We start from the raw sequence: 27568 nt of genomic DNA on the forward strand, positions 1-27568 counted from the left end.
TAATAAGTGGAAGCCAGACCAGAGTAAAATCAAAGCAGCTGTGAACATGCCACCCCAGAATGCAAAAAAAGCTTGGAGTTTTTTGGGAATGGTGACCTGTCTTGGGAAATTCATTCCGAACATGTCTGACCTGACAGCACCTCTTGGAGAACTTCTACAAAATGATGTGGAGTAGCATTGGGAACAAATTCACCAGGAAACCTTGACCAGTCTGAAGAGAACACTGACCCAGGCTGGTTGAGATCTCAGTGATCGCTTCAAAGACTGGCCTAGGAACTGTCCTCTAGCAAAATGAGGCACCAGTGGCATATGCTTCAAAGGCAATGACAGCAACACAGCAGCAGTATCCCCAAATAGAAAAAGAAATGCTAGCAATTGTGATTGGCCTAGAACGCTTCCACCAGGTTGTCTATGGCAGAGACATGGAGGTAGAGACTGATCATTAGCCTTTGGAAGCTGTTCTTAAAAAGCCCCTGAACTGTGCACCACCAAGAATCCAAAGATGATTAATGCATCTGCAGAAGTACCAAGTCAGAGTTAAATCAAACTGGGCAAGGAAATGTGCATTGCAGATACACTGTCACGTGCATACCCACCCATTACTGAGGAAGAGGAGCAAGCACAGGTTTAATTGCTGACAAATAACTTACCTGGGTCTGTAACCAAACTGATGCGATCAGGGAAGTGACCAAGAACAACACCACCCTGAAAAAACTGCAGCAGATTGTGCAAACTGGCTGACCCACACACTGGAGCGGAGCTCCTTCTGCTGTACAAGAGAACTGGAACTTTCATGAGGAACTTCATGTAGCAGAAGGTCTACTTTTCAAGGGAGAAAAGATCATAATTCCTGCAACACTAAGGAAAGAAATGCTGCAGTGCATACATGAAAGTCATCTCGGCATAGAAACATGCAGGAGAAGAGCTCGAGTTGTAATGTTTTGACCTGGAATAGGAGGGCAAATCAGAAAAATGGTGAATGCGTGTACAGGCAAAAGTAGAGTAAATCAAAACAGAAAAACCACTTCGATCAGTGTTCCGGAGAAGCCCTGGCAGAAAGTTGGAGTAGATGTGTTCACATTTGACAACAGAGAGTATCCATTATCGAGTATCGATTATTACTCGATGTTTTTTGAGTCGCTGCTGCTGAGAAATGATTTTAAGAGCATCACTGTAAAAATCATTTAAAATCAAGTTTTGCTTGCCACAGCATACCTGAAGTGCTCATCTCAGATAACGGTCCACAATTCTTGGGTGCTGAGTTTCGTAAATTTGCGCCTGACTGCGAGTTTTGCCACGCTACGTTAATTCCTAAATATCCACAATCCAACAGAGTGGTGGAATGAACCGTGCAGACCTTAAAACACCTTTTGAAGAAGGCAAAGGCAGATGGGGACCCCTACCCGGCTCTGCTGTATTTTAGGAATACTTCATTAGAGGGCATTAAATCATCTCCAGCACAGCTCCTGATGGGGAGAAGTCTAAGAACTAAACTTCCAACTGCGCCTCAACTGTTATTTCCACAGCCAGTGAGCTGCAGTGTGCAAGACCTGCTCAAACTCAGACAACGGAAGCAGAAACAGTACGTTGATCGAGGCGCCTAACCTGAACATGGGGCAGACAGTGAGGATTCAGCATGAAGGGATCTGGAATCCTGCTGTTGTCACAGGAGTCACAAGAGAACTGAGGTTTTATGTAGCGCAGACTCCAAACGGACAACAGCGCAGGAGAAACCAGAAATTCTTATGGAAAACAAATGAAATGCAATCCTGCCCTGAACTAGAAAGTGTAGCTGAAGATCAGAGACCAAAATGCATCAGTGGAGCAATCGATAACCAGATGAGGCCTGAGTCCTGAAAACTATCCAAGGGGTGATAGTGACACAGAGCTGGAGAAAGGCCCTTTGTCCTTCAAAATCACCTCTGTCACCATTCAGAGCATCCAGTGGAAGAATTGTGAAAAAGATAGAGATGAGTAAAAGACAAAACAGATTGATCAAGACAGAGTGAGAAAGAATAGATAAATGACTTTGTATATGTCGATGAGGCAGCCTTTGGGTAATGCTGAGTTATTAAAAAAATCCCAGGGGCAAACTTTAAACAACTGTCATAACCTATATTTTAAGTGGTATGTTTGAGATGCAGCTGTACATTTAGGAATCAGACCACCTGTTCTCGAGAGGTTTTACATCAAAATAAATGAGACATTTATTAATTTACACAAGTTAAATATATACACATGGCTACAAATTACTACTATCATAACTTTTAACAAATTCCTAAACTAATCTCCATTAAGGCAACAGCAACCCATACACTTTCAACAGACACCAATTTTCACCTTACAAATTCAAAATGATGTTCCTTTCACTTTGGTTCCTGAGAAGACTGTTATAGGCTTACAGCTACCTTGATCTTACATTGCCTGTGCTCACACACAAAACTGACCTTGGTTGTATCCAGCACATCTCATTGAATGTAAATTCTCATTGTATCACTAGCGTCTTTGAGCTCCCCTTCTAATAATAAAACCCCTTTCATATTACCAATTTTATTTGTAATATAAACATATTGCTTGGTCCCTGCCAGTTAGGTGCCAGATTTCACCCCACTTCTTGAATGCTGTTGTCAAAAAATGCAAATGCACTCTACCTCTCTTACACCTCAAAATTAGTACACATCAAAGGACCCAGACTAGCTGGCTCTAATCCAATTAAGACACATCCATAGACTAAACCTCTGTTTTAAAAGAAAAATATTTTCCAATAATATATACAGTAATAGCTTCATGACAATGTACTTGAGTTGTATAAAAGTTTATGAAAAAGGAAATGTCGTGATAATAGCTGATTGTGGTTGTAGACTTAGTATTAGATACTATATGGTATCCTGTACTATATATGGGGTCACCTGACCTGGAGGTTGAAGGTCAGCACATGTTGGAGACTGTCTTGACGGAGTTCAGCTACTGCAGGTATATGTTCATGTTAGGAAAATGTGCCATCAATGAAGTTAGCTCAGCTAGTGTCAATGGCCTCTGCATCATTGAAAATATAAACAAGACATGGATGAGTACAACTTCAACAACTTTCAAGAAACTCAACACAGGACAATCCAGGAAAAAGCTGCCTATCCAACACCTTAAACATTCACTTCCTTCACCACCAGCGTACTGTCTACAGTGTGTTCCATCTGCAAGATGCACTGCAACAACTAGCTAAGACTTCTTTGCCAGCATCTTTCAGACATACCAGGACAAGGTCAGCAGCCGCATGGAAATACAAGGTATTACCAACCGCAAGTTCCTCTTCAAGTTACCCACTATCCTGACTTGGGAATATATCTCCATTCTTCTCCTGCTGAGTTGAACTTCCCACCGATAGCACCTGGGAGTACCTACACCACATGACCTGCAGAGGTTGAAGGAAGCAACTTGTCTCTGCCTTCTCAAGGGCAAATAGGTTTAGGCAATAAATTCTGACCCTGCCACAGACACCTCCCCTCACCCTGCCCCGCCCACATGCCATAAATAAAAAAGTCAATAATGAGGTAGCTTTTTTGTGAAATGTTGAATAATGTAGTAAATGTGCAGCTTTAATGCAACAGTATCATTTTTTATATCCTGGATGTTGAAAGGAATGCTAAAAGAATTGGCCTGATTTCATGCCCACTTTCAACGTTGCTGTAGTTTATAGTGGTTAAATAGTGACAAAGGTGACACAGCAAGCTTTCTCTATTGCTTTGCTCAAGTCAGATGTGAAGCGTTTAACTTCACAAAGAGTGACCTTGGTGCTGTCTAATAACACCCACACAATATTATCAACAGTGGTTTGCACAATTCTCCTTGAGGTTAGGTGTTAGAAACTCTCTCTTTACAGAGGGTAAAAATTTGTCAAAGTAGAACTGCCTCAATGAAAATTGCCCACTTGCGTGTTCCTGTTGAAGTACAATTGTTTTTAAAAAAAAGTTAGAACTGTAACACCTCCTGGGTGACCTGTATTTGGAAAACCTATCCAACTAACTCCTGCTGTAGAGTGATTTGATAATACTGATCGGATTTTAAAAGATCATACTTTCTGTTTTTTAATGTCAATTATCGTATCCTCATTGGCACTGAAATATCTATTTTAAAATGTACATTGTCAAATTGATCCAATTCTGCCAATCCCATTTTCTTGCATCTGTAATGCCTATCTCATTGTCATATTTATTATCCCTAGTTCTAACCCCATGCCTACCATTTCTTTCAAGTGCCCGCCAGGTTGTCAAACTCTCCCTTTCATCACACCCCACTCGTGCTATGCAGTGCAATGCAGTTACTGCTTTTCATATGCACCCTAGCACTTAAAAGGCAATGGAATATTAGTGCAGGAGCATTGTGACAGACATGCAGGAAAAGGAAGGAAGCACATGAAGGAAGGTATGTAGAATGAGTAAAATACAGTCAGACGAAGCATTCGACAATACAATGAGGAAAGCCTATGACAGCCACACAGAAGGAGAAAAAAATGGACAAGACAAAGAGCCACATGAAGAATGAGTTATCTTAAGGGGTCGCATTGAAGAGGGGTGGTGTCAACTTTGCTTGTATTCCCTTGCGTATAGAAGATTGGTGATCTAATCAAGGTGCTTAATGTTAAAAGGATTGGATAGATACAGAGAAGCTATTTCTTCAGGTTGAGAATTAAGAACAAAGGGCGTTATCATAAAATTAGAACTAGTTCATCCATCCAGGAGGGAAATCAGGAAAGAATACTCTCAAAGGGTAGTGGTGATCTGGAACACCCATTTCTCCACAAGGCTGTTGATGTTGGGATAATTGGAGCTTTAAGACAGAGAGAATTTTCTAAGGTAAGGGTAGCAAGGGAGATGGAGCAAAGGAAGGTGTAGATAGAGCTAAAGTGCAAAGCAGGGATTGTCTAACAGAATGACTAAGCAGGCTAGATGGCCTGAAAGGTCAGCTCCTCCCCTTATGTTCATAAAGTTTCTAAATTTGTGGACAGCACCAAATTAGGATGGATAGTCAATGCTGAGAGGGACTAGAATAAATTACAAAGACATGAATAAACTTGCTGAATGGGCATTTTCAACATAGCTTATTGAGAGATCTTGCATTTTGGTAAGAAAAGCAGGTCACGTTAATTGGAAAATAAGAATCTAAATGGGGTGGAAGAGCAATGGGACAGAGGAGTACAAATACATGGCAACATAGGTCGATAAGACAAAAACAAACCAAGCACTTGGGTTTATTTCTAGAGGAACAGAGTTGAGAAGTGGAGAAATTATGCTAAACTTATGTTGGACTTTGGTTCGGCAACTCTTGGAGTACTGTGTACAAATCTGGGCATCATTTTATTAAAAGGATATAAAGACACTGGAGAGGGTGAAAAAAAGACTTAGAAGGGTGATAGAGGTTATACCATTGAGACATGTTAAGCAGGCTTGGATCTCCCTTCTCTTGGAAAGGGAAGGCTGAGGGAATGATGTAGTAGAAGCCTTTTGATTTTGATGGAGTAGGCAGTGTTGCTTGTGGGGAAGGTCAAAACTACAGCCTATCAATATTAGACACAAAGAAATCTAATAGGCAATTCAGAACAAAATTTATTTAGCCAGAGAGTGATAAGAATGTGGAACCTGCTACCATTGGGAATAGATGAGTCATAATACAAATGCAATTGAGGGAGGCTAAGTAAGTGTATGAGGGAGAATGGAATGGAGGGGTAACACTGATATTTAGATGAGGAAAAATGAGAAGAGGCAGTGATATCCTAGAGCTGAGGAGTTCATTAGCATTTTTCCAGATCCAACTTTCTTTGGCTGCTTTATCAATGACCCTCCCTCCGACATAGCAGATTGTAATGTTCAGTTCCATTTACAATTCCTGCGATACTTGAGCAGTCTGTGCCCATCTCTAACAAGACCTGAACAGCATTCGGGCTTGGGGGGGTGAGGGGAGGCAGTGCCATAGTGGTATTGTCACCGGACTGGTAATCCAGGCACCCAGGGTAATGCTCTGGGGACCAGGGTTTGAATCACATCATGGCAAATAATGGAATTTGAGTTCAATAAAAATCTGGAATTAAAAGTCTAATAATGACCGTTAAAACAAAACTATTTTCAATTGTCGGAAAAACTAATCTGGTTCACTAATGTCCTTTAGAGAAGGAAACCTGCTGTCCTTACCTGGTCTGGCCAATGTGTGACTCCAGACCCACAGCAATGTGGTTGACTCTTAAATGCCCTCTGAAATGGCCTAGCAAGCAATTCAGTTCAAGTGGAATTAGGGATGGGCAATAACACCCACATACCATGAACAAATAAAAAATGGCACTTAATATTTGTTCCCCACATGTGCCAGGCAATGACCATCTTCAACAAGAGAGAATCTGATGATCTAACCTTGACGTTCAGCGGAGTTACCAACGCTGAATCCCTCCCCATCAACATCCTGGGTGTTACTATTGACCAGAAACTTGACTGGATCAGCAATACTGTAGCTACAAGAGCAGGTCAGAGGCTGGAAATTCTGTGACAAGTAACTCGCCTCTTGACTTCCCAAAGCCTGTCTGCAATCTGCAATGCACAAGTCAGGAGCGTGTTTGAATATTCTCAAATTGTCTGGATGAGTGCGATTCCAACATTTGAGAAGCTTGACACCACTCAGGACAATGCAGCCTGCTTGACTGGCACCCCATCCACCACCTTAAACATTCATACCCTGCACCGTCGCACAGTGACAGAAATGTGTGCCATCTGTAAGATTCACTGTAGCATCTTACCAAGGCTCCTTCAACAGTACCTTCCAACATGTGACCTCTACCACCTAAAAGAACAGGGCAGCAGGCACATGGGAACACTTCCACCTGTGATTTCTCCCCCAAGTTGCACACTATCTTGACTTGAAAATATATGCCGCTTTTTTACTCTTGGAGGGTCAAAATCCTGGAACTCCCTCCCTAACAGCACCGGAGGTCTACCCATGCGGTAAGGATCGCAGCAGTTCAAGAGGCCAGCTCACCACCACCTTTTCAAGGGTGATTAGGGATGGACAATAAATGTTGGCTTTGCCAATGATACCCAGATCCCAGACATAAAGAATATATGAAAGACTTGAGTAGAGCATAAATATCAGCATGGACTGGTCAGGCTGAATGGCTTGTTTCTGTGTTGTATGTTGCATGTAACTTGATATAATCTTTGCCTCAGGCATACATTATACATTACATGGTGTAACTCCTGTCATTATAAAACATCATGTCTTCCAACTCACTGTAAAGGATGCCCTGGAAGATCCAATATGTTTTCCATGTAACACCCATCAGTAGGATGTCTATTTCATGGATGTCGCATTCAAATTGTCACATCTGTCTCACTTCAAGCCTAACTAAATAACAGCATACATTGAAATAGCTATCGTCTGGTAAGCTAACTGTTGATTTGCACCATTCCTATTTCATAGCTTCCAGGATACAAAACAGTGAAATCGCAAAGGCGCTTCAATAGTTTTGTCTTAATTTTATAAGCAACTAAGTATTGAGGTGTAAAATCAGACTTTTAACATAATTCACAAAAATGGTTGCATTCAACAATACAGTTCAGTTTACTGTCAAAAATCTCTTTGGAGATCTACTTATACGCCAAAGTCTGTAATTACAGTTTTATCTTTTCTGGATCTTGAATTCTTCAGTTGGGCCTCACTATTGTGCGAGCAAACAGGCCGCAATCAACCATGTATGACTAGGGGTTTCATTTTATCTTTGTACTTTCCTTTACTAACCTGGTCTGACCTCTGACCCAGGATTTTCCTACTGCTTTATAAAATCGGATTTTTAATTTATTTTGCTCTTTTTTAAGTTGTCTTCTATTTCTACATAAATGCTGTGTATTTTTAAAAAAAATTAAAATATTGAACTGATAAAAACAAAAAAACTGCGGATGCTGGAAATCCAAAACAAAAACAGAATTACCTGGAAAAACTCAGCAGGTCTGGCAGCATCGGCGGAGAAGAAAAGAGTTGACGTTTCGAGTCCTCATGACCCTTCGACAGAACTTGAGTTCGAGTCCAGGAAAAAGCTGATATTTCAGCTCTTTCCTGGACTCGAACTCAAGTTCTGTCGAAGGGTCATGAGGACTCGAAACGTCAACTCTTTTCTTCTCCGCCGATGCTGCCAGACCTGCTGAGTTTTTCCAGGTAATTCTGTTTTTGTTTTAAAATATTGAACTGGTCTGATTAGAAGTATTTTGGGTCAAATTCTGTCAACCTTCAACCTTTGCAACTTTGCTTAATTTGAATTTTTGAGTTTTTTTTTTAGCCTGATACAAGTTTTGATATTTAAATGATTTCTGGCAGTTGTGCATTACATGATATAAACACTGGTTAGCAACTTGAACCTTAGAGCAATGTCACGGGAGATCAGTTTGTAAATATAATTAAGTTTCTGTATGACTTATTTATATTGAATATGATGCTCCGGCAAGCCTATCATTCAGGTCCATGCAGATATTGATTTAATTATATGACTTTTTTGGCGTTGGCATGTATTTTCTCTGTCCAGCTTTTTTTCCTCTCCATTGTGCCCATGCAATCTAACGTGCCCAAGTACAGAACCGGAAAATCTCTTGCCTATAAATCTTACCCTCAGCCTATGGTACAAGATAAAACCAGTATTGAAGTAGTTGATGTTTATAAACTTTCCACAATTGCTACGTATGTATTGTGTGCTTTCCCACCTACAATGTAGGAAGCTAAACAACGACAATAGTTTGACTCATCCAGCAGGTAATTGCATGTGTTGGATTTTTTCTTTCAGTCCCACAAAAGGATGTTACAACATTATTGTGGTTCTGCTGTAACTCTAGAAATTGTACAGGGAGTGCTCTTGTGTAAATTCTGGACACTTTTCTAAGTATTGAACATTCTTTATACAGTCCAATGATCTCCACAAAATAGCTTCAAAACCCTACAGCCCAAGGATAGCGGTTAGCTAAATTTTACAGCATAGTATTTTTCTTCTCATACTTAAAATTAAAAAATCTGTGATGCTGTGGATGTTGGGCTACAGCCAGGTTTACCTTGAGCTTGACTGCAAACCTGATGCAAGTTGTCGTGAAAGTGTTGGAGAGGAGTCCAGAATATTACCTTAAAATGAGGCAGGTTAGTGTGTTTGGAGGTCATAAGTATAAATTTAAATCAGATTAGCCCAGCATACACAGGATGATAAATGTGCTGTCATTTGGGAGGAGGGCGGATAAATCCGATTAGAACAATTTTCCTCGCATGGAAAGTAAACATTGGCAAACTAGTTAGGCCAAATGACCTGTACCAGTGTTAAAACATACATTAGAAGTTGCATGTGGGCTACCGGAGATGTCGGCATTGACCATTGGAGCCTCAAGTCGTCTCAAAACAGGGGTTTACTTACATGCTAAGTATAAAATGTGAACCTCTGTTGTGGGTTGTTGCATTTCAAAATATGAAAGAAAACACAGCTAATGCAATTAAGTTAATTTGGCATGGCTTAAATTAATTGTGCAAAGATACCTTTAACCACAATAAAAGTGTTTTAAAACCAGTCAAATTCATTGTCTTTGGCATCCGACGCAAAGAGTTCATCAAATTTGTTACGAGTCTCTTGGGCTGTGGTGTCATCATAAGGATTCTGCTCTGGATCAGATGCGGTGCTTTCGGTTTCGTAATCACCCCTCCACAACGAGTCACTTTCCTCTCCATTCATTGAATTAAATATTCTGCATTTTTTTGAATGGTCTAATGGTAGTTGTGCACTAATAGCATTCCACAATTTGCTGGTGGTAACCACACAAAACATCAAATGGAGCAGCAAAAAAATTCCACTCTTTGCGAAGGTATTTTTCCTCCATCAACCATCCACCTATTACATTTGGTACAAATGTTATTCTCGAATGGCATGTTCAAGCACACAATGTTGAACTACTGAGTTAGACACCCCTCAGTATAAGTGCAATGTAGGTGTTATTTCTTTGCAGGCACATCTTGATCTCATTAGCTGTATGGGATCGGAATGTCCCACACTAATAAGCTGCATTCTCTATGTAGGCCAGAAGTTACCCAGTGTGCTGATAAACTTGTGCTGTTGCACTATTTTTTCCAGTGATAGTGCACACATTGATCCATGATTTTAATCCATCCTCATCCATCCAACCATTGTCATGGACATGCACAAAAGCTCTTGCAGGAAACTTGATGTTCAGCATGGTTTTATGTTTGAAAATTACCATAAGCTTTAATTTCATTCTGTTGGCAGTGCAGGCTAGTACCACCATAAATCTTGTCTTATCGAATCCTGTAGTTTTCACTAGAACTGTTTTCAAACTTTTCTGCTCCAGAGTTCAGTTGCTGGTCATATAGAAATTCATGGGCGTTTCATCCATGTTACCAATGTGACATAATGGGTATTCATGTTTTTGCTGCTGTCTGATAATGAATCACCAGTCTCTGAGCAATCTTGGTTTCCTGCGGCAACACTAGACATTTTTGTTCCATAAAGTGGCTACACCAACTAGCTGTTGCTCTGAAATTTTTGCTGGACTCATTTTGGCCCACTTAAATGCATGTGGACCGCAAAGATCGAAATTGTTGAGCTTTCCTTGATAGCTGCAGGTCATCCATGTTTCACAGCCATACAGCAGCAAGGTGGTGAGAACACAGGCCTTATAACCGATCAGCTGCAAAGACCAGGTATTTCCCATGCCTGTAACCTGTCCTCCCTGACTAGAAGCATCAAGAAAACCATGGTCATGGGTCAAGGTGTTTTGCACCTCCACACTAAATAGCATCCCACTGGAAGTTTTTAAGCAAATTCTGCTACCCTAGCTCCATGGTGACACAGTTTGTCCCTTGATGCAGATAACAAGCAGCTACCACCTTTGGCCGACTCACAAAGCATGCATGGAATAACATCAAGCTGACCTTTAGGACCAAACTGGTTTATAAAGCCTGTGTTCTCAGCATCTTGCTTTATGGCTGTAAATATAGGTGACTTAAAGCTGTAGAAAGAATAAGGAGTGATAATGCACCAGTCACAAGGATGTCATTTGTGACTTTGATTAAGGCTCTGTCATTACTGTGGTAGGATGGAAACTTATTTGGAAAAGTTAAAGCAAGAAAAACTAATCCACATACCCTGTCAGGATAAAGGAAAATTTAAGCACATTTTATGCAAGGTGTATTCTTGAATTATAATTTGATAATTCAAATAAACATAACAGGCACAAATTCATCCAGTTATATTTTTGCTACAATGTTTTCCCAGTGTTAATCTAGGGTATAAATTCTAAAAAGAAAATTATATAAAATTTAAGTTTTATGCAAGGCAAATAATGCAGTGTAACAGGGTTTTTCCCAATAACAGATTAATTTATAAGGCATTCTTTAAAGAAAATTCCAGAACTATTGAGATTTTTCTTAAGGCACTGAGAAAATGGAAATCTAAACTAGTTGCAGCCTCACGACTTTAAGTTATTAGCAGCATAGGAAATAATTCCCAACTGTGTGTCTGCAGATAAATATACTCTTTAGGTCGTGCTAGGTGAAACTGCAGAGAAAGAGCGTGTGTGAGCCTGAGAGAGACTGTGTGGGTGTGAGTGTGTGTGGATGAACAGAGTCTGTGGGCGTTGGCAAGCGTGCTTCGGGGAACAAATGCCATGAATTCAAGATTTTATGTAACATACAAAATTAAGGTTTTTGCTCGTGCAGAAAAATGAATTGTGCAGACATGTTTATTTTTTACCAGCATCTGGGACATGTGACCCATTCACATGCTCTTAACTGTTTTAACTATTCGATCTCTAATAACTCCAGCCACTGTAAACTGTTTATATCTACTAATTTAGGAAGTTAACGGTATACTATTAACAGTTTGATAAATGAGTAGCTCTGCTAATTGCGAACAAATTCTCTGGTACATAATACCATTTGGATCCTACATGTATATTCAGATCGGTGAAATTATTGGTTAATATGTGCCATTTATGATTTCTTGGGTTTGTAATATCTAAAAATGTGAAGTTTATTTTTATAATCACAATACAGCAGTTTTAAAGTTGCACTAACAAATTTTTTCCTGGCTAGTGTTTTGTGTCCATTAAGATGACACATGTCCATGCATGGGAATTAGAACGTTTAGTACTTTTGGTGCCCAGTGTGCACATAAAGCATTGCCTGGTCACAGAGCACAGGCCACATTTAGACATAGCTTTATCTAATCTCTTCCAGTATGTCTCAAGTTTGGAGTGTGCTTCCTGTTTTCAACTTTTGTAATCACTTTGTAGCACTATCACTGGAAAAATAGTGCAACAGCACAAGTTTATCAGCACACTGGGTAACTTCTGAAGTGTTGTAGCTGGAGAAAGCCTGTTTCTGCTTGCTTCACACCTCGCAGATGAAATGAATACTTGAACACATACAGAGCTGAGTTATCTCATTGTTCGATTTTGCAAAGAAAACGTTGGGCTACCTCATCAGTTCTTGCCCAATATTAAAACTCAATTTGACATTAAAGGACTATGATGTATAGGATGATATGCTGCATTTCAATTCATCAAAAAAAATCTGCTCTTTAGCATCAGTTTGAAATTTTGCTAATCCCTTTAAAAGTTACCTTTACTGTAGCTTTGGCTTCTTGGCTGGGGTAGAATCCACACTGCACAGCCATAAATTGTATTGCAGGGAAAACAAGTTTTACAGATCTCACAGTTGCCAATTGTTGCATTGAGACTGGTTGGCCATGGAATTTTAAGCTTTGCAATTAAAAATACTATCATGTTAATCTAAATTCTCTGGATAGTGCAAGAATCTCAGCATTTTCTGACTGCGATCGTTAATAGAAAAAGTTAAACAGGAAGTCAAGAGAGCTTGTTCTCCAAATTAGCATAATGTTTGAATCACCAGATTGTTAAAATGAAGCATTTTATGTTATTGAACCTTGTAATATCGTGGAGAATTGTTGACCTGTCTTGAGATTGGTGTTTGAAGGGAGCAGCCGCAGAGCTTTTCTGAAGTTCACTTTGAGCTACTGTTTGAGGAAATCTCCTTGCTGAATGCAAGTGGGACTCTCTGCTCCCAGTCTCCCAAGGATTCCAATTTCAGATTTTCATCCTCGAGGACTTGTCAATTCACTGAGCTAATTACAGTAACTTCAGGTTGAATTACTGGACAATGCCACATTCTTGGTTATTGTTTAAGTTGTATTCCTCTTTGTAAGGGCTGACTTCCAGTGTTTGTCTGACACAATGCTAGAGAAGCACCTGGTGAAACCCTAACAAAATACATGGCATTTAATGGACCACAGTTTCATGGAGTAGTTTTTCTGTAGTTCTAGTAACCTGCTTTTGAATTAATTTTAGTTTTGATCAACTTGTCAGGACTTTGATTTATTAAAAACAGGATTGCGATTTGGTTACCATTATCCCAAAGAACATATTTCTCAGTGTTCTTGGACATTAATCAAATTTCAATTGACTGTAATTTCCTATTGACTGTTTCGCATCAGGAAGGTACTCTCATTAGCTCTTTAAAACCACTTTGGAGGACTTCAAAAATACCTGTAGATTCAGAAGAGTATCCTGGTCCTAACAAGCAAACTCTGCCGATAGGCTTGGCAACTGGCTGGGGTCTTTGATATTTTAGTGAACAACTAAAAGGGAGAGGGAATCACAAGTGTTTCGGCGCACAGTAATTTGTTCCCGATCCTGATATTGGCATACTTGCAGCCTTCGTTGACCTCAGGTGTGTTCTCCCTCATCTGCATTCTGGTTTTTACAATTGACTCTTAGTGTACCACATTTACAGGGCCTGTCGTACCTGAGTAATAATCCATGTTTCATTCTGATTTGGTTGATTATGGACCTGACAATTACTGTCCCCAATGTGCTGACTACTGAAACTGCAGTAAACCATCTAGATCAATGGTCAACTGCACTGAAAATGGAATGAATAGCAATCTGTGTGGTTAACTATACTATTTCATGTTAACTTTTGGCCCTTCAATTAATCGTTTAGTTCCTGTCATTCATGCTTTTGTATTCTGTACTACTGAGCTGTTTATCTATCTTTCAGAATTGGCTGGGAGAGTTTGACGACGATTGGTAGTATTTTTTCCTTTGATTTTTTTTAAATGGCAAGGTTAATTCTTCTGATACTTGTGTGTGTGATCATGTCAGCAATAGTTTCCTATTTTTTGCTCCACTTGTGCAGTAGTTAGGCTTTTGCATGTATCCCATTCAGAGAAATGACTTCAAACTGATCTTTAAACTAATGACCAAAATTATTGTACTGCTTGGCACTTTGTTAGTGGAATTTGTTTTTGATTTTGATGCCCTTGCACATGGTGACTCTGCATGCTAGTTTGATTTCGGTTTATTACTGTCCTCCACAATGGGAGAAAATATTGCTACCATCTGGCAGTACAGTTGTCCCCCTAAACTTGTTGATGATGCCTTAGGAATGAAATCAATCCATTTAATCAGCAGTGAGCATCTGAACTTTGTAAATTTGCTAATTTGGAGTGCTGGAGCTGATTCAGCAAATCAGAGTGTGAAGATACAATTGTTGAATAGTCAGTGCAGCATATAGCTCAGCTTTAGGCCTGTGAGCCATCTCGTTTGTCTCTCTGTCCTGACATAGGGTGTTTTTTTAACAAAGTTCTATGAAACCATTCCTTTAAGAGAACACTTATATAGGGTTGACATGAAGTTAAACCAGCACTGGTTCTATTTAGTTACAAGCAGGAGCTCGCTCCATTTGTTGTTAAGACTTGTCTGTGACTGAAAATCTAAATGCCTTTTGAGCACCATTGAACAGCTTGGACAGTCATGGAAGATGACACAGTAGAACACACAGTGAGCATAATGTAAATTTGGCAATTTCAAATAGTTAGTATTACAGTTATCTAAGAAAAACTTTGGTAGGTGTGTTTGTACAGCATGCGGCTCATGGCTGGCTCTTATTTTCTTAAGGCAGGTACAAACTGCATGTGCCTCAACCTGTAACTGAGAGATTTACTAACAAATCTCTGTGATAAAGTGACATCAAGGAATTTATAATTCCACCACTGTGTGATTTCAGAAGGAAATATGCTTTTATGTGCATTAGGAAAAGGTTTAATGCAAAGATAAATGAAGCAAATGAAATTTGAAGAGCTCTTTGTCTAAGATGTTTAATCCGTTATTACCCCCTTAAATTAATAAAGCACATTTGTAAGGCATTGCCTTTTTAATTTCATGCAAGAGGTAGATGTTGCAGGCATTTTCCTGGATTTCCTTTGACCAAACTATCATTAATATTTTGTTGCATCTGTCTGGAATGAATAAGCAGTTTCATTTAGCATGTCAAAAAATAAAATAGAGTGAGATTGGCAAAGCCCTGCAGTCAGTTTGTAGCCAGTAGTGCTCAGTAAGGGAGTTCCAGGAATCCGATAAAATGATTGTACTTCAGCTGCTGCTTGTTTCCCAATGGAACTGGTAGCTCACTCATAAAAATCACTTGACTAATGAAAACGCTGCAGACCTTGGCAAACATGAAGTTATATTATTCTGTATGCAAGTATAATGTGGCTCCCATTTCTTTTGCCAGCCCCTGAATTACCTTTTGGATCAAAAAATTAGTCCAGGAAACTAAAGTTCTGCAATAGATCACATGATCTGAAAACTGACAACAATTTTTTGAAAAGTGCTAATTTTATACATTGGAGCAAGGAGTGTTTTAAAATCACAATGTTACCAAACAGAAATTAATTGAAATGAAATCGCCATTACCACCAAGAGTGTTCGGTTTCTAACACGAGGACACTTGTCATTGCAAGCAATTGATAGAAGTCACTGAGACCATGCTCTCTATTTAAATTTTAGTACCAAAAAGAAGCACTGCATGGCTTTAATGCAAATTGACAATTATCAACTTGCCAATTTTGACTTTAATCTCTCTTTAATTCAACTGCAGCTGTGAAAAAAATCTGATGCTGACTGTTTTCAGAGGCTCATTGCAGTGACGTTTTCTGCATGTGTTGATTTATTTATGTAACAATTTACATGTTTATGGAACTAAGCAAAACTTAATTACAGCAGTCAGGATTTTAAAGAAAATTTGACAGTCCTGATGTATTAAATTAGGAACTCCCTGGTTCACAAAAGCATTCCCTTTTTTTCCAAGAATGTAGCCTTGAGAAAAAAGCACCCCCCTCAATGCTGGCCCCACCTCAATGCTCATGCATTTCAATGAATGGTCCTCAGCTTTAACTTTGTAAAGTCCTTATGAATGGAATAGCATTTTTGTCCTTAGGAAGTCAGGACATTTTGAAATTAATTGTAAAAATTCTAGCACAACTAATTTACGGAATGTTTCTACTTAAAGTGTTTGGTACATGTAGATGATTCTAATCTTGGTATTTTACAGTATTGCTAAAACATAATACCAATGACATGGGTGATAACACATGGAGTTAAAAAAAAATGTTTGACACATGGGTAGAAAAGTGACCTGGAGGACAGAAAACAAATGGTGAAATTAAAGAGATTTTTGTTGGTCTGCTGAGCGGCTTTTCATAAGTGATCTGCTCTTGAGAATTGAGAAAACAGTTTCCAAGTTTGATGTTGCCAAATTGAGGAATTGATAAAGATGAGACCCTGTAAAACGGCAGGAAGGCAGAGAGGCTAACAGGACTTTTGGCTCAGGGGTTGGTGCAGTTCGTTCCAAGAAATTGTAAAACAATAGGTTTTTGGAGAAGATGGGGAAAGGAATTCTACCTGTACTGGTCAGACTTTGCATGGAGATGTGAAGCAGATGCACCTTGGTGCACAGATATGCAGGTTTCTAAAGGTGGGAGCACAAGTAAATAAGGCTAAGAAAAGGCAAAGAAGATTGGGCTGCAGTTGGAGTTTTATATATATATATATATATATATATATATATATATAGTCTTGGGCACCACATTATAGGGCGAATAGATTCATTAGGTGCCACTGGGGATGAGTTTATTTAAAAAGGAAGATAGAGAAAAAACAGGGAATTATAGACCAGTCAGCCTGCCGTCAGTAGTGGGGAAAATTCTAGAGTCCATTGTAAAAGATTTAATAGCTGAGCACTTGGAAAACAGTGGCAGAATCGGACAGAGACAGCATGGATTTACAAAAGGGAAATCATGCTTGACTAAATCTACTGGAATTTTTCGTGGATGTAACTAGTAGAGTTGATGAGGGGGAGCCAGTGGATGTGGTTTATTTGGACTTTCAGAAGGCTTTTGACAAAGTCCCACATAAGAGATTGGCATGTAAAATTAAAGAGTATGGGATTGGGCGTAGTGTATTGAGATGGATAGAAAACTGGTTGGCAGACAGGAAACAAAAAGTAGGAATAAACGGGTCTTTTTCCAAATGGCAGGCAGTGACTGGTGGGGTACCGCAGGGATCGGTGCTGGGACCCCAGTTATTCACAATATATATTAATGATTTATATGCGAGAACTAAATGTAATATCTCCAAACTTGCAGATGAGACAAAGCTGGGTGGGAGGGTGAGCTGTGAGGAGGATGCAGAGGTACTTCAGTGTGATTTGGACAAGCTTAGTGAGTGGGCAAATGCATGGCAGGTGCAGTATAATGTGGATAAATGTGAGGTTATCCACTTGGTAGCAAAAACAGGAAGGCAGATTAGTATCTGAATGGCTATAAATTGAGAAAGGAGGATGCGCAACGAGACCTGGGTGTCCTTGTACACCACTCGCTGAAGGTAAGCATGCAGGTACAGCAGGTGGTAAAGAAGGCAAATGGTATGTTGGCCTTCATAGCGAGAGGATTCGAATAGAGGAGCAGGGAAGCCTTGCTGCAATTATACAGGGCCTTGGAATATTGTTTATACAGGGACATGGAATATTGTGTGGAGTTTTGGTCTCCTTATCTGAGGAAGGATGTTCTTGCTATGAGGGAGTGCAGCAAAGGTTTACCAGACTGATTCCTGGGATGGCAGGACTGGCATATGAAGAGAGATTGCGTCGATTAGGCTTATATTTACTGGAGTTCAGAAGAATGGTTGGGGGTGGGGGGGGATCTCAGAAACCTATAAAATTCTAACAGGACTAGACAGGGTAGATGCGGGAGGATGTTCCCGATGGTGGGGGAGCCCAGATGCAGGGGTCACAGTCTGAGGATATGGGGTAGACCATTTAGGACTGAGATGAGGAGAAATTTCTTCACCCAGAGATTGGTGAGCCTGTGGAATTTGCTACCACAGAAAGTAGTTGAAGCCAAAACATTGTATGTTTTGAAGAAGGAGTTAGATATAGCTCTTGGGGCGAAAGGGATCAAAGGATATGGGGAGAAAGTGGGAGCAGGCTATTGAATTGGATGATTAGCAATGATCATAATGAATGGTGGAGCAGGCTCGAAGGGCCGAATGGCCTACTCCTCCTTTTCTCTCTGTGTGTTTCCATGCATGAGTAGTGGTAACATCCTTCAAAACTGGTTCTTGGAGTATGGACAGCGTGTGTGCCATCACATTTATTGCCCATTCCTGGTTGTCTTGAAAGGTGGTGAACCATTTTTTGCTTTGTAGCAATTGTTGTTTGATTTATTAGCCCTTTCAGAGGACGCATATAGGTAACCATGTTGTGTAGAACTGTCATGTTGGTCCGGTTGCAAAAGAGCGACATGTTCCCTTCCTTAAGCCATTTTATTTTCTATACCAATCCAATAACTTGCTTGTTTTCCTGATCCAAGCGAACATATTTCCAGATCTATTGAATTTACACTTTACTGGGGTGGGATTTGATTTCATGACATTAGGGTTGCTGGTGATGAATCAAGTTGGGGCCTTTTGTTCATTGGAGCTGAGGAAATTCAAAGTATTACAAGTTCTCAATTTATAAGAGCCTATGATGTAGGAGTAGGCCATTCGGCTCTTTTAGTCCACTCAGCCACTCAGTAAAATCATGGTGGATCTTCTATCTCAACTCCACCTTCCCGCATTATTCCCATAACCCTGTATATCCCGTATACCTAAAAAATATCAATGACTGGGCATTCGTCACTCTTTAAGGTAGAGAATTCCAAGAATTTTACACCCCTTTAAATGAAGAAATTTCTCCTCGTCCCGGTCCCAAATGGCCAGCCCTTTATTCTGCAACTGTGACTCTCTGTTCTAGATGCTTCATTCCCGTGAACAATTGCCCACCATTTACCCTGTCGAGCCATTTAAGAATGTTATATTTCAATTAGATTAACCCTCATTATTTTAAATTGTAGGGAATATAAGCCTATTCTATTCAATATCTCCTTAATAGGATAATCTTCTCAACCCAAGAACCAAACTAGAGAGCATTCATTGCATCCCCTCTAAGGCCAGTATATCCTTCCTTTGGGCAAAGAGACCAAAACTGTACACTCTACTCCAGATGTGGTCTCACCAAGGCCCTGTATAATGGTACTAAGACTTATTACTCTTGGACGCCAAAGCCTTCCATGATTAAGGCTGACATTCCATTTACTATCCTAATTTCTTGCTGCACATGTTTTCAGTGATTCATAGGACACCAGTTCCCTCTGAAGAGCAATATTTCCCAGTCTGTCACTTAGATTGGATATAACGGGAACTCCTTTATAAGGCACTGTTATAAAGCACTGTTTGGGTTATGCAAAATCTTTTGCAATCTGATCTTTGGGCTAGAAAGCATGTTGGGGGGAGAATCCTGGAAATATATTGGCATCAAGACTTCATAGAGGAATTATTTCATTTCCATTTGTGGGATCTTGCAAGGTGCAAAACGGCTGTCACTTTCCTACATTACAAAAGTGACCACACGTCAGTGCTTCATTAACTGTAAAGCATTTTCAGACATCCTGAGGCGTGTGAAATGTGCTACAAAAGTTCTTTTCCCTTCCATCTATTTAAAAAAAGCAATGCAAAAACTTTGCAAATTTATTTTTGGCCCATGACTTTAAGCCTTAGCATTGGAATAAAACATTGCCAAATGCATGGTGTAACGCACACCTCCCAAAATAGTGCATCATCTGACTTCTCATGAGTAATATTACAGAAAATCCACAAATATTTTAAAATTCTGCATTGTATATCCCAAAAAATATTTAATGGCTTTATGAAGATTATGTGCATTGCAATACCCTATAGCATTAACTGTAAATACAATAATGTAACAGCATTCAAGAAGCTCTGTGATTAAAAAGATTTAACTAGACCACTTCAGATTAGTTCTCTGAAAGATTTATTTAAATTGGAGTTACCAATTTTATGTCATACACCCACTGATGGGTCACATTGTTGGATTACAGTCTTAAAATTACTGTTTTATAATTTATATTAGTCACAGGTTAAATTATCACACCTGAAGCTGGGGTTTAATATTAGATTTGCATTTCAAATTTAATGTTCAGATGCTGTAGAGATATTTGTAATTGTATGCATGTAAGATATTTGAAAAAGGCACTGCCTTAGTGAATATCTTATTTCTGCATCATCTGCACACTGGTGTGTAGTCTATCTTTGGTAGACTGTTGGGGGACCTCATGTCAAGCATGCAAATGAAAATACCATGTTTCACCATGTGGTACCACTTGGTCCCCCTTGCATGGAAAATGTAACACGCAAGCTGATTTCCCAATAGAGTCCAAGCAAGGATCTGTATGCAACCAATAAATTTACCAAGGATCTAATCATACTGGGATGCCACCAGGTCCATTTAACCAAGTGTGTCCATTAAAGATCAATGCAGCTCCAGTCCTTAAAATTGATTAGGGAAATTTCCAAAGTCAATTGGTGATTTTGATCAAGGCCAAAATGCAAGCTTCTATCCTGCAGCAGGAAGTAGTGCTTCAGGCCCAGGTTGCTGCAATGTGATTTGTAGGTTTTTTTTGATGTGTTGCTTCACACCTATCACTGCATTTAAAATGACTCCCACGGGAGGTACAATACTTGTTTAGCCGGCATTGTCATTGAACACCTAAAGTAGCTCTGGCATCATTTGTCTTGCCCTCTACCCTACCCCATCACATTTCTACCCTCCTTCAGTTCTGAAGAAGATATATTTGACCAAAATTTTAACTCTGTTTCTCTCTCCACAGATACTGCCAGACCTGAGTTTTTCCAGCACTTTGTTTTTGTTTCAGATTTCCAGCATCTGCAATATTTTGCTTTTATTACTGAAAGCGATTCATTCATTCAGAAATCCTTGATATTTCTGGCACACGTAAGAATACAAATGAAAATCTTCATTGCAACTACTTTGACAGGGACAGAATAACTGTTGAACTACATAAATCTGCAAATCATGCGTGCTGTTTCAGTTAGCTGTGGAAAATGTGATTTTTTTTTTTGTATTTTATGCAGTGACAAAGCCTTGCTCAGCCATAGCCTTTTGGTGGCACAGCCAAAACACAAGAACATTAGACCTTGGAGTAACCCTCCTTCCTTTTTTCAATTACTAGACATTCCAAGGTGCTTCTGCCAGGATTCCACCTGTAATAAAAACAGAAAATGTTAGAAAAACTCAGCAGGCCTGACAGCACCTGTGGAGTGAGAAACAGAGTTAACATTTCGAGTCTATATAACTGTTCTTCAGAGCTCTGAAGAAGGGTCATTCAGACTGGAAATGTTAGCTATTTTTCTCTCTACAGATGCTGTCAGACCTGCTGAGCTTTTCTAGCATTTTCTGTTTTTATTTCAGATTTCCAGCATCCACAGTATTTTGCTTCCAGCTGTAAATCGGGATCACCTTGAACGTAGCATGAATATTTTACCAGATATTCTCCTATCTCTGGGAGCTCAGGTAGTTGATTGCTACTAAAATTTGCACCCTTATGGGAAACCAGAAATACAGACACAAGGGCCCTAAAGAGGATTCCCCTCTCATAAGCATCTCTTAGATTCCATTGTCTAATTAGATCGGACTACCTGCAAAACACTAAAAATATTTGAAGGGGAAAAAATTGCATGGCTATTGGAGCAGACAGGTTGTGCGACTACTTGGATAGCTCTTTCAAAGAGCTGGCATAGGCCCATTGGGCCAAATGGACTCTTTGTTCTGTATTGTTCTATGATGCTGGTGTCACAGACAGAATGCATGTGTTTCTTCTACTTCCCATGATCAGTATGTTTGTTTTTAAGAGGAATGTGTTTTCTTAGCCTCAGAATGTGGATCCCAAATTAAATACATTTCTGCAGCAGCTTTTGAGAGTTTAAAAACAAAGGAGGTTATTATTCTTACTCATCTCACTCCTTTCACATACATAAAGATTAGGTATAGATGAAATCGATATAGATGATACTATTACAGCTTATAATTATTTCAGTCTCTTTTGTGGCAAGCCTGTAGTTTCATGGATAAAATTAATGCTTTAAAGTTGAAGTGAAGTTCTTGTAAAACAAAGGATTCACAGCAGGCTACAAAGTTTCTTGTAGTCTAATTTCTAGGAGGTTGGTTCTCAGGTGAACTTGAAGTTGGAACAGGTTGGGGGAGTCCTCTCTTTTAGGATCTCTCACTTCCAAGGTAATGCTGTTAACTACCTTGGCTACTTGAATGACTTCAGCTAGTTTGAGTTCTTCTGTTGGAATTCTCTGACTGCAAACAGCTTCTTGCTGGTTTGAAAACCCAGTTGCAAAATAGTGTTCTCATCATGTGACTTCCACAAGTTCAAAGTCCCTTTTCCAAACAAAGGGTGGTGTGTATGTTGATTCCTATTATCCTGTGTTGTTTGGGATGAATTCAGTCTAATTTGGATGAAAGAAGCCATCATATTACAGTGGAAGGTTGATAGGATCCATTCACATCCGTCTTGTGCAGATTGAATTTTGATGCCCCCTCTTGTCCAGGGGGAACAGATCAGCTGGAATTCTCTAGTTCTTTTGTGTTGATCCATCCTTAAATGAGGTGATATGTGAATTCCCGAGATGGATGTGAATGTTCATATTTAATTAGGTATTCACTTGAGACTTAGGACTGTCTGAAGCTTAAAATGTCAAAGGTCACATGATTTGAAGCAGCCATTTTAATAGTCTGTGTGTCCAGTCTTAAAAGTATTGACTGAAAGTTCACAATATACTAGGACATGATAGTAGTATTGTCAACCTAAATAGACAAACTATTGGCACTGAGGGCATAGAGTACACTCTGATTAAGAAAGCTGGTTTCTATTCTGGTTATTTTGTACTCTGCAAGAAGTTGTTGTGATTGCACATGTACCATACCCTAGAATGCTAACCAGATTGCTTAAAACAGGACAGTCCAAGATAGACATGCTACAACAGATGATCAACCAGTATGCCCATGGATCTGCTTGGTTGTGAAGGACCTACAAGATCATGCTTCCATATTGCCACTGGAAGTTTCTGAGGATCATTTTCAGGGGTATTGTTTTCACTTTGAGGTGTTCTATGGCCTTTCCTCACCTCTTATTCTCAAAGCATATGCCCAAACTGGTCAAACGCATCCCATGCAGCATCTTGTATATCTTTACATGGACTAATGGCCTATCTCAGCCCATGCTGAAAGTTTATAGCACATCTGTGTGGCAGATACATTATTCCGCTGTAATTCAGTCAAATGCAAGCCGAGTAGGAGCTAATATTCTTAGGCGCATAATTTCAAACAGCCCAGCAGAAGGTGTTCTTTCTCTGGTCTAGCTTAAAGTACACTGGGATCTGACATGCCCTTAACAGGAAAAGTTATCATTCATTCTTATTGGCAGTTTAAGGATTTTGGGTCCGATGGCATAAGTTATCTTTGATTCCTGGGGATGCCATTACTTCAGCTCTCTGCTGTGCCACTGCTCTCCCTGCAGAGTCTTCCTTTCCCAGTGAGTTGACTGAACCTCAGCTCTAGGTCTCTTCATAGAAGAGGATAAAATATAAAAGGGGAATCGTCACAACAGCTACATTCATAATTGATGATTGTATGGGTTGTCTATTGGCAGGAGAAGTGGAAATAAACTACCCCAATTTGGGTCATCACTCATTTGGAAAGAAGGTGGTAAGGCTAGCTCTGGAACATTTCTGATCGTACAAATCATGGCATGCCCTTGGTGGATATTTGGGTATCCTTTTCAGAAACACCTGCAGCTTGCCTATTTATCAAATGTAAATCCCCGAGGCCAAGTGATATCCTCCTCATTTGCTGAGTTTAGGGTGGTTAGTCCGCCACTTAGTCTGTAGAGCGGGTCACTGTCTTGTGTCTCCACAAGTGAATATGGGGTTTGTATTGAGGCTCCAGCAATATAGGTTGGCTGCCCAGGGGCCCTGGCCTGTCCTGAATCTGTTCAGCCTATTCAGCTATAGCTACTCCACCTGATGCCAGTGGATTAAGTTTTCATTTATATGTTCACTTGCTGTAAAGCAACTGTACCAGTCTGTGACTCTTAAATGGTGGTGGAGAATTGTTTATGCTACTAATACAAGATTCATTTGTAACATGTATATGCAATGAGTATTTTAAATAGGATTGTATAGAATATTCTAAAAGAAAATATTTTATTTCAGCAGACTCATGTGAAGACCAGTCATGTTTTGATTTTACTTCTTTTGATAAGTTGTAAATAATAGCAACAAAATTTTAGTGCCGAACACAATTCTCAGATGAGCTTTGCAGATATTTTCTTCTGTTATTTCACTTATTTTTCTCCTACAGATGACTAGGATGGTATTGCCTGATATGGTGGAGCGGTGAGTCACTCAACTCATTATTATTTATAAGGGAGAATCCTTCAAGAATTCATTTAGAATGACTAATGAACCTTGTCTCTCTGTTTAAATGATTGAGTAACAATATATGTATCATAGCAGAGAATGATTCATAGGCTCAAGGAAGTCTTCCCTTTTGATATCGTGGCTATTTCTTTCTGTAGGTGAAAACACACACACACACACACACACACACACACACACACACAAAAATTCAGTCATCAGTCTAGCACAACCTAGTTTTCTTTGTAAGTTTTGACATTTTAGAGGCTGTCACTTCGGTATTTCCCTGGGATATCCTCACCAGCCATAAGCACCAGTGAAGTAAGTGAATGCAGGACTCTTAATCATTGGTCACTTAAAAACGAAGTCTTGGCTAACCGCATGAGCAGTGCAAAACAGCTGAACTCCAGAGAATCCACAAAAGAAACCTCCAGATTTATTCCACATCGGAGAGAACCACAAAACTCATTGGGTTGCATGTTACATTATTCAATTATAAATGCCTGTTATAAATGGAATTAGCTTAAATATTTCACTGTTTTACATTGTGTCCGAGTGCAGCACTTACATTTAAGATATGTAATTTAAACAACAACACTTTTCCATATTTTACACCTGTACTTCCCATAATGTAATTGGAAAGCTGTCTGTCTTTCGTCAGCCTGAGACAATATGTGAGGTCAAACATAAAAGGGTAAAAATTGGTCATGGGCTATTTTCAAGTCCATAACTGATTGTTGAACCCGCTTACCAACTGGGAGACCCAAACTCGCCCGTAAATGAGCTTCAGAATCGTTTGAATAATTTGGATGAGCCACTGGGGCCTGACATTCCTTCTGGGCAGTTTTTGCATTTTCAGCATTCAAATTTGGGTTGCCTGCCTCTGTCAGTGGCCTTCTGATAAGTCCCAGGATGATAAGAATGCTAAGGACAAAGGGCGACGATCATAACTGGCAACAACCGGAGGTGCTGTGGAACTAGGGACTCTGCGTAAAGCTTTTTAACAACATTTTTTTGCTTGCCCTTTTCGTGGATTCCTAGGCCACTCCTCTCAAGGAAAACCTGCCTACTCTGCTTAGGGAAGCACAAGTTCATAGAGGAGTCTTAAATATAGATTGTTAATCCATACAAAGCAGTCCAGTGTTACAGTTGTCAAAAGCTGTACACTTGTTGGAGGCCAGTATCATTACTGCTGTGCAACAGTTCTATCTGTTCAGGAAACTGTTGTTAGAAACTTTCATAACGCTTTAGAACGCCATTGCTGATGTAAACCATTAATATAGCAACTCTACCACTACTAGTGAATAAGGTTTATAAGTCTGCCTTTTATAGTTCTCTTGATGACATATGTTGCATGTAAAATGTAAGTTAATTTGTCCAGTAGTGCTATACACCAGATTGTAGTCCGATTAAAAATATTAAATTTGAGAGAAAGAAGAGCCTGTAGTAAAATGACCAGTAAATCCTGACAAATCTAACACTGCATGAACAATTATAAATGGGAAGTCTAGCCTGATGACCATTGGGGTTTGTGTGCTATGATTACTATACTTCCATACTTCTTTTCTTTAAATGGTGCTCTTGCTAACTAAGCAAATGGCTTGGAAGAATTTGTCTTCAGCAAAGAAGAAGTCATTAAAATGTGTCATTTTAGCCTTGTTTTAATTTTGCTGCTTGTACTATCAATCAATCCCCATCCCCTATTTATGCTATCTATACTTTTAAAACAAAAACTTCTAACTATTTTTGAAGTACAAGACCTATTTTAAAATTCCTTGTGTTGAGCTATAAAGCGAAAGAAAAAGACTTTGACATAACCCTACTTACCTGAATCCCTGTTAAGATTTTACTGAGCTTATGTAAAATCTTACCAAAGTACAAATTTTGAGGACAGAATCTTAATATTTTCTTAGGAATTAAATGATATGCCTACTATTCTCACCCAGTTCAAATTGGTTGGATGGATTTGGTTTTCTGAAAAGTTTTACATATTATTTGTGGCTTTTGAATTTTAATTATAGTATCAACTTATCTGGTTGTGGGTAGAGGAGAAAAAGAAATAACACAATTCGGGAGTGATGTCTTAAATAGATTAACTGTTGTCAGTAATGCATCAGTCTCACCAAGCCTAGAAATGATCCAGAACAATGAAATTGCAGCTTTTAACTAGTGCTTTGCATTGTGCATTGATTGGTGCATAGGCACAAATGCTAAGTGCATTCCATTCCATAGGCTGCTGAGTACAGAAAGTGCTGTTAAATCTGCGCAATCACCTTTCCAGACACTTGGATCATTGATCAGTGAAGCAACAACCAACTTCTATCCACTGATGTCTGGACTCATGATCATTTACCAACATAAGCATATAATGCATTTGAGATTCTCCTTCAAATGTTTGGTCGTGAGTAAGATCTTGTTTGTCTTTATTTATATCTGAGCTCATTAGAACTCCTAACTGAGGTGTTTGTAGAAAGTAAATACTTTTTTATGAACACATGGGAGTACTATCATTTCCTTACACCTGCATAATAGGATCTTGTGTTGATGAAACTAAAGTAATTAACAGACATTAAATGATGTTCACCACTATTTAACATCAGTAGGAAATGAGCTCTTGATCCTATGTAAGAAATAATTCTATGCCAATTCAAGTATAATGATAGTGCGATTTAAAAGCAAGGATCAGAAGAGATAATCTAACGGACTCTGAAGTGATATTTGAGGTCCTGGTGAGGAGACTGGTCATTTCTGACACTAGCATAAACCCACATGATCCATATGGAAGGAAGAAAGCTGTGAACGTATCAGCATGTTCTTTGTCAGGTGCATTGACTGAAGAGAATGGCATTAGT

At 39.3% G+C, this 27568-nt stretch overlaps 1 protein-coding gene across 1 annotated transcript in view; it reads left to right on the forward strand.

The window, feature by feature from the left end:
- Window positions 1-27568, forward strand: part of LOC121282936 (very-long-chain 3-oxoacyl-CoA reductase-B-like) — a 180742-nt gene that overhangs the window by 131909 nt on the left and 21265 nt on the right. Inside the window, exon 7 of the mRNA XM_041196760.1 lies at window positions 24661-24695. Coding sequence (XP_041052694.1) covers window positions 24661-24695 — 35 coding nt within the window. The remainder of the gene's footprint in view (window positions 1-24660; window positions 24696-27568) is intronic.

The sequence above is a fragment of the Carcharodon carcharias genome, chromosome 10 (assembly GCF_017639515.1).
Source record: "Carcharodon carcharias isolate sCarCar2 chromosome 10, sCarCar2.pri, whole genome shotgun sequence".
In the NCBI taxonomy this organism is placed as follows: Eukaryota; Metazoa; Chordata; class Chondrichthyes; order Lamniformes; family Lamnidae; genus Carcharodon; species Carcharodon carcharias.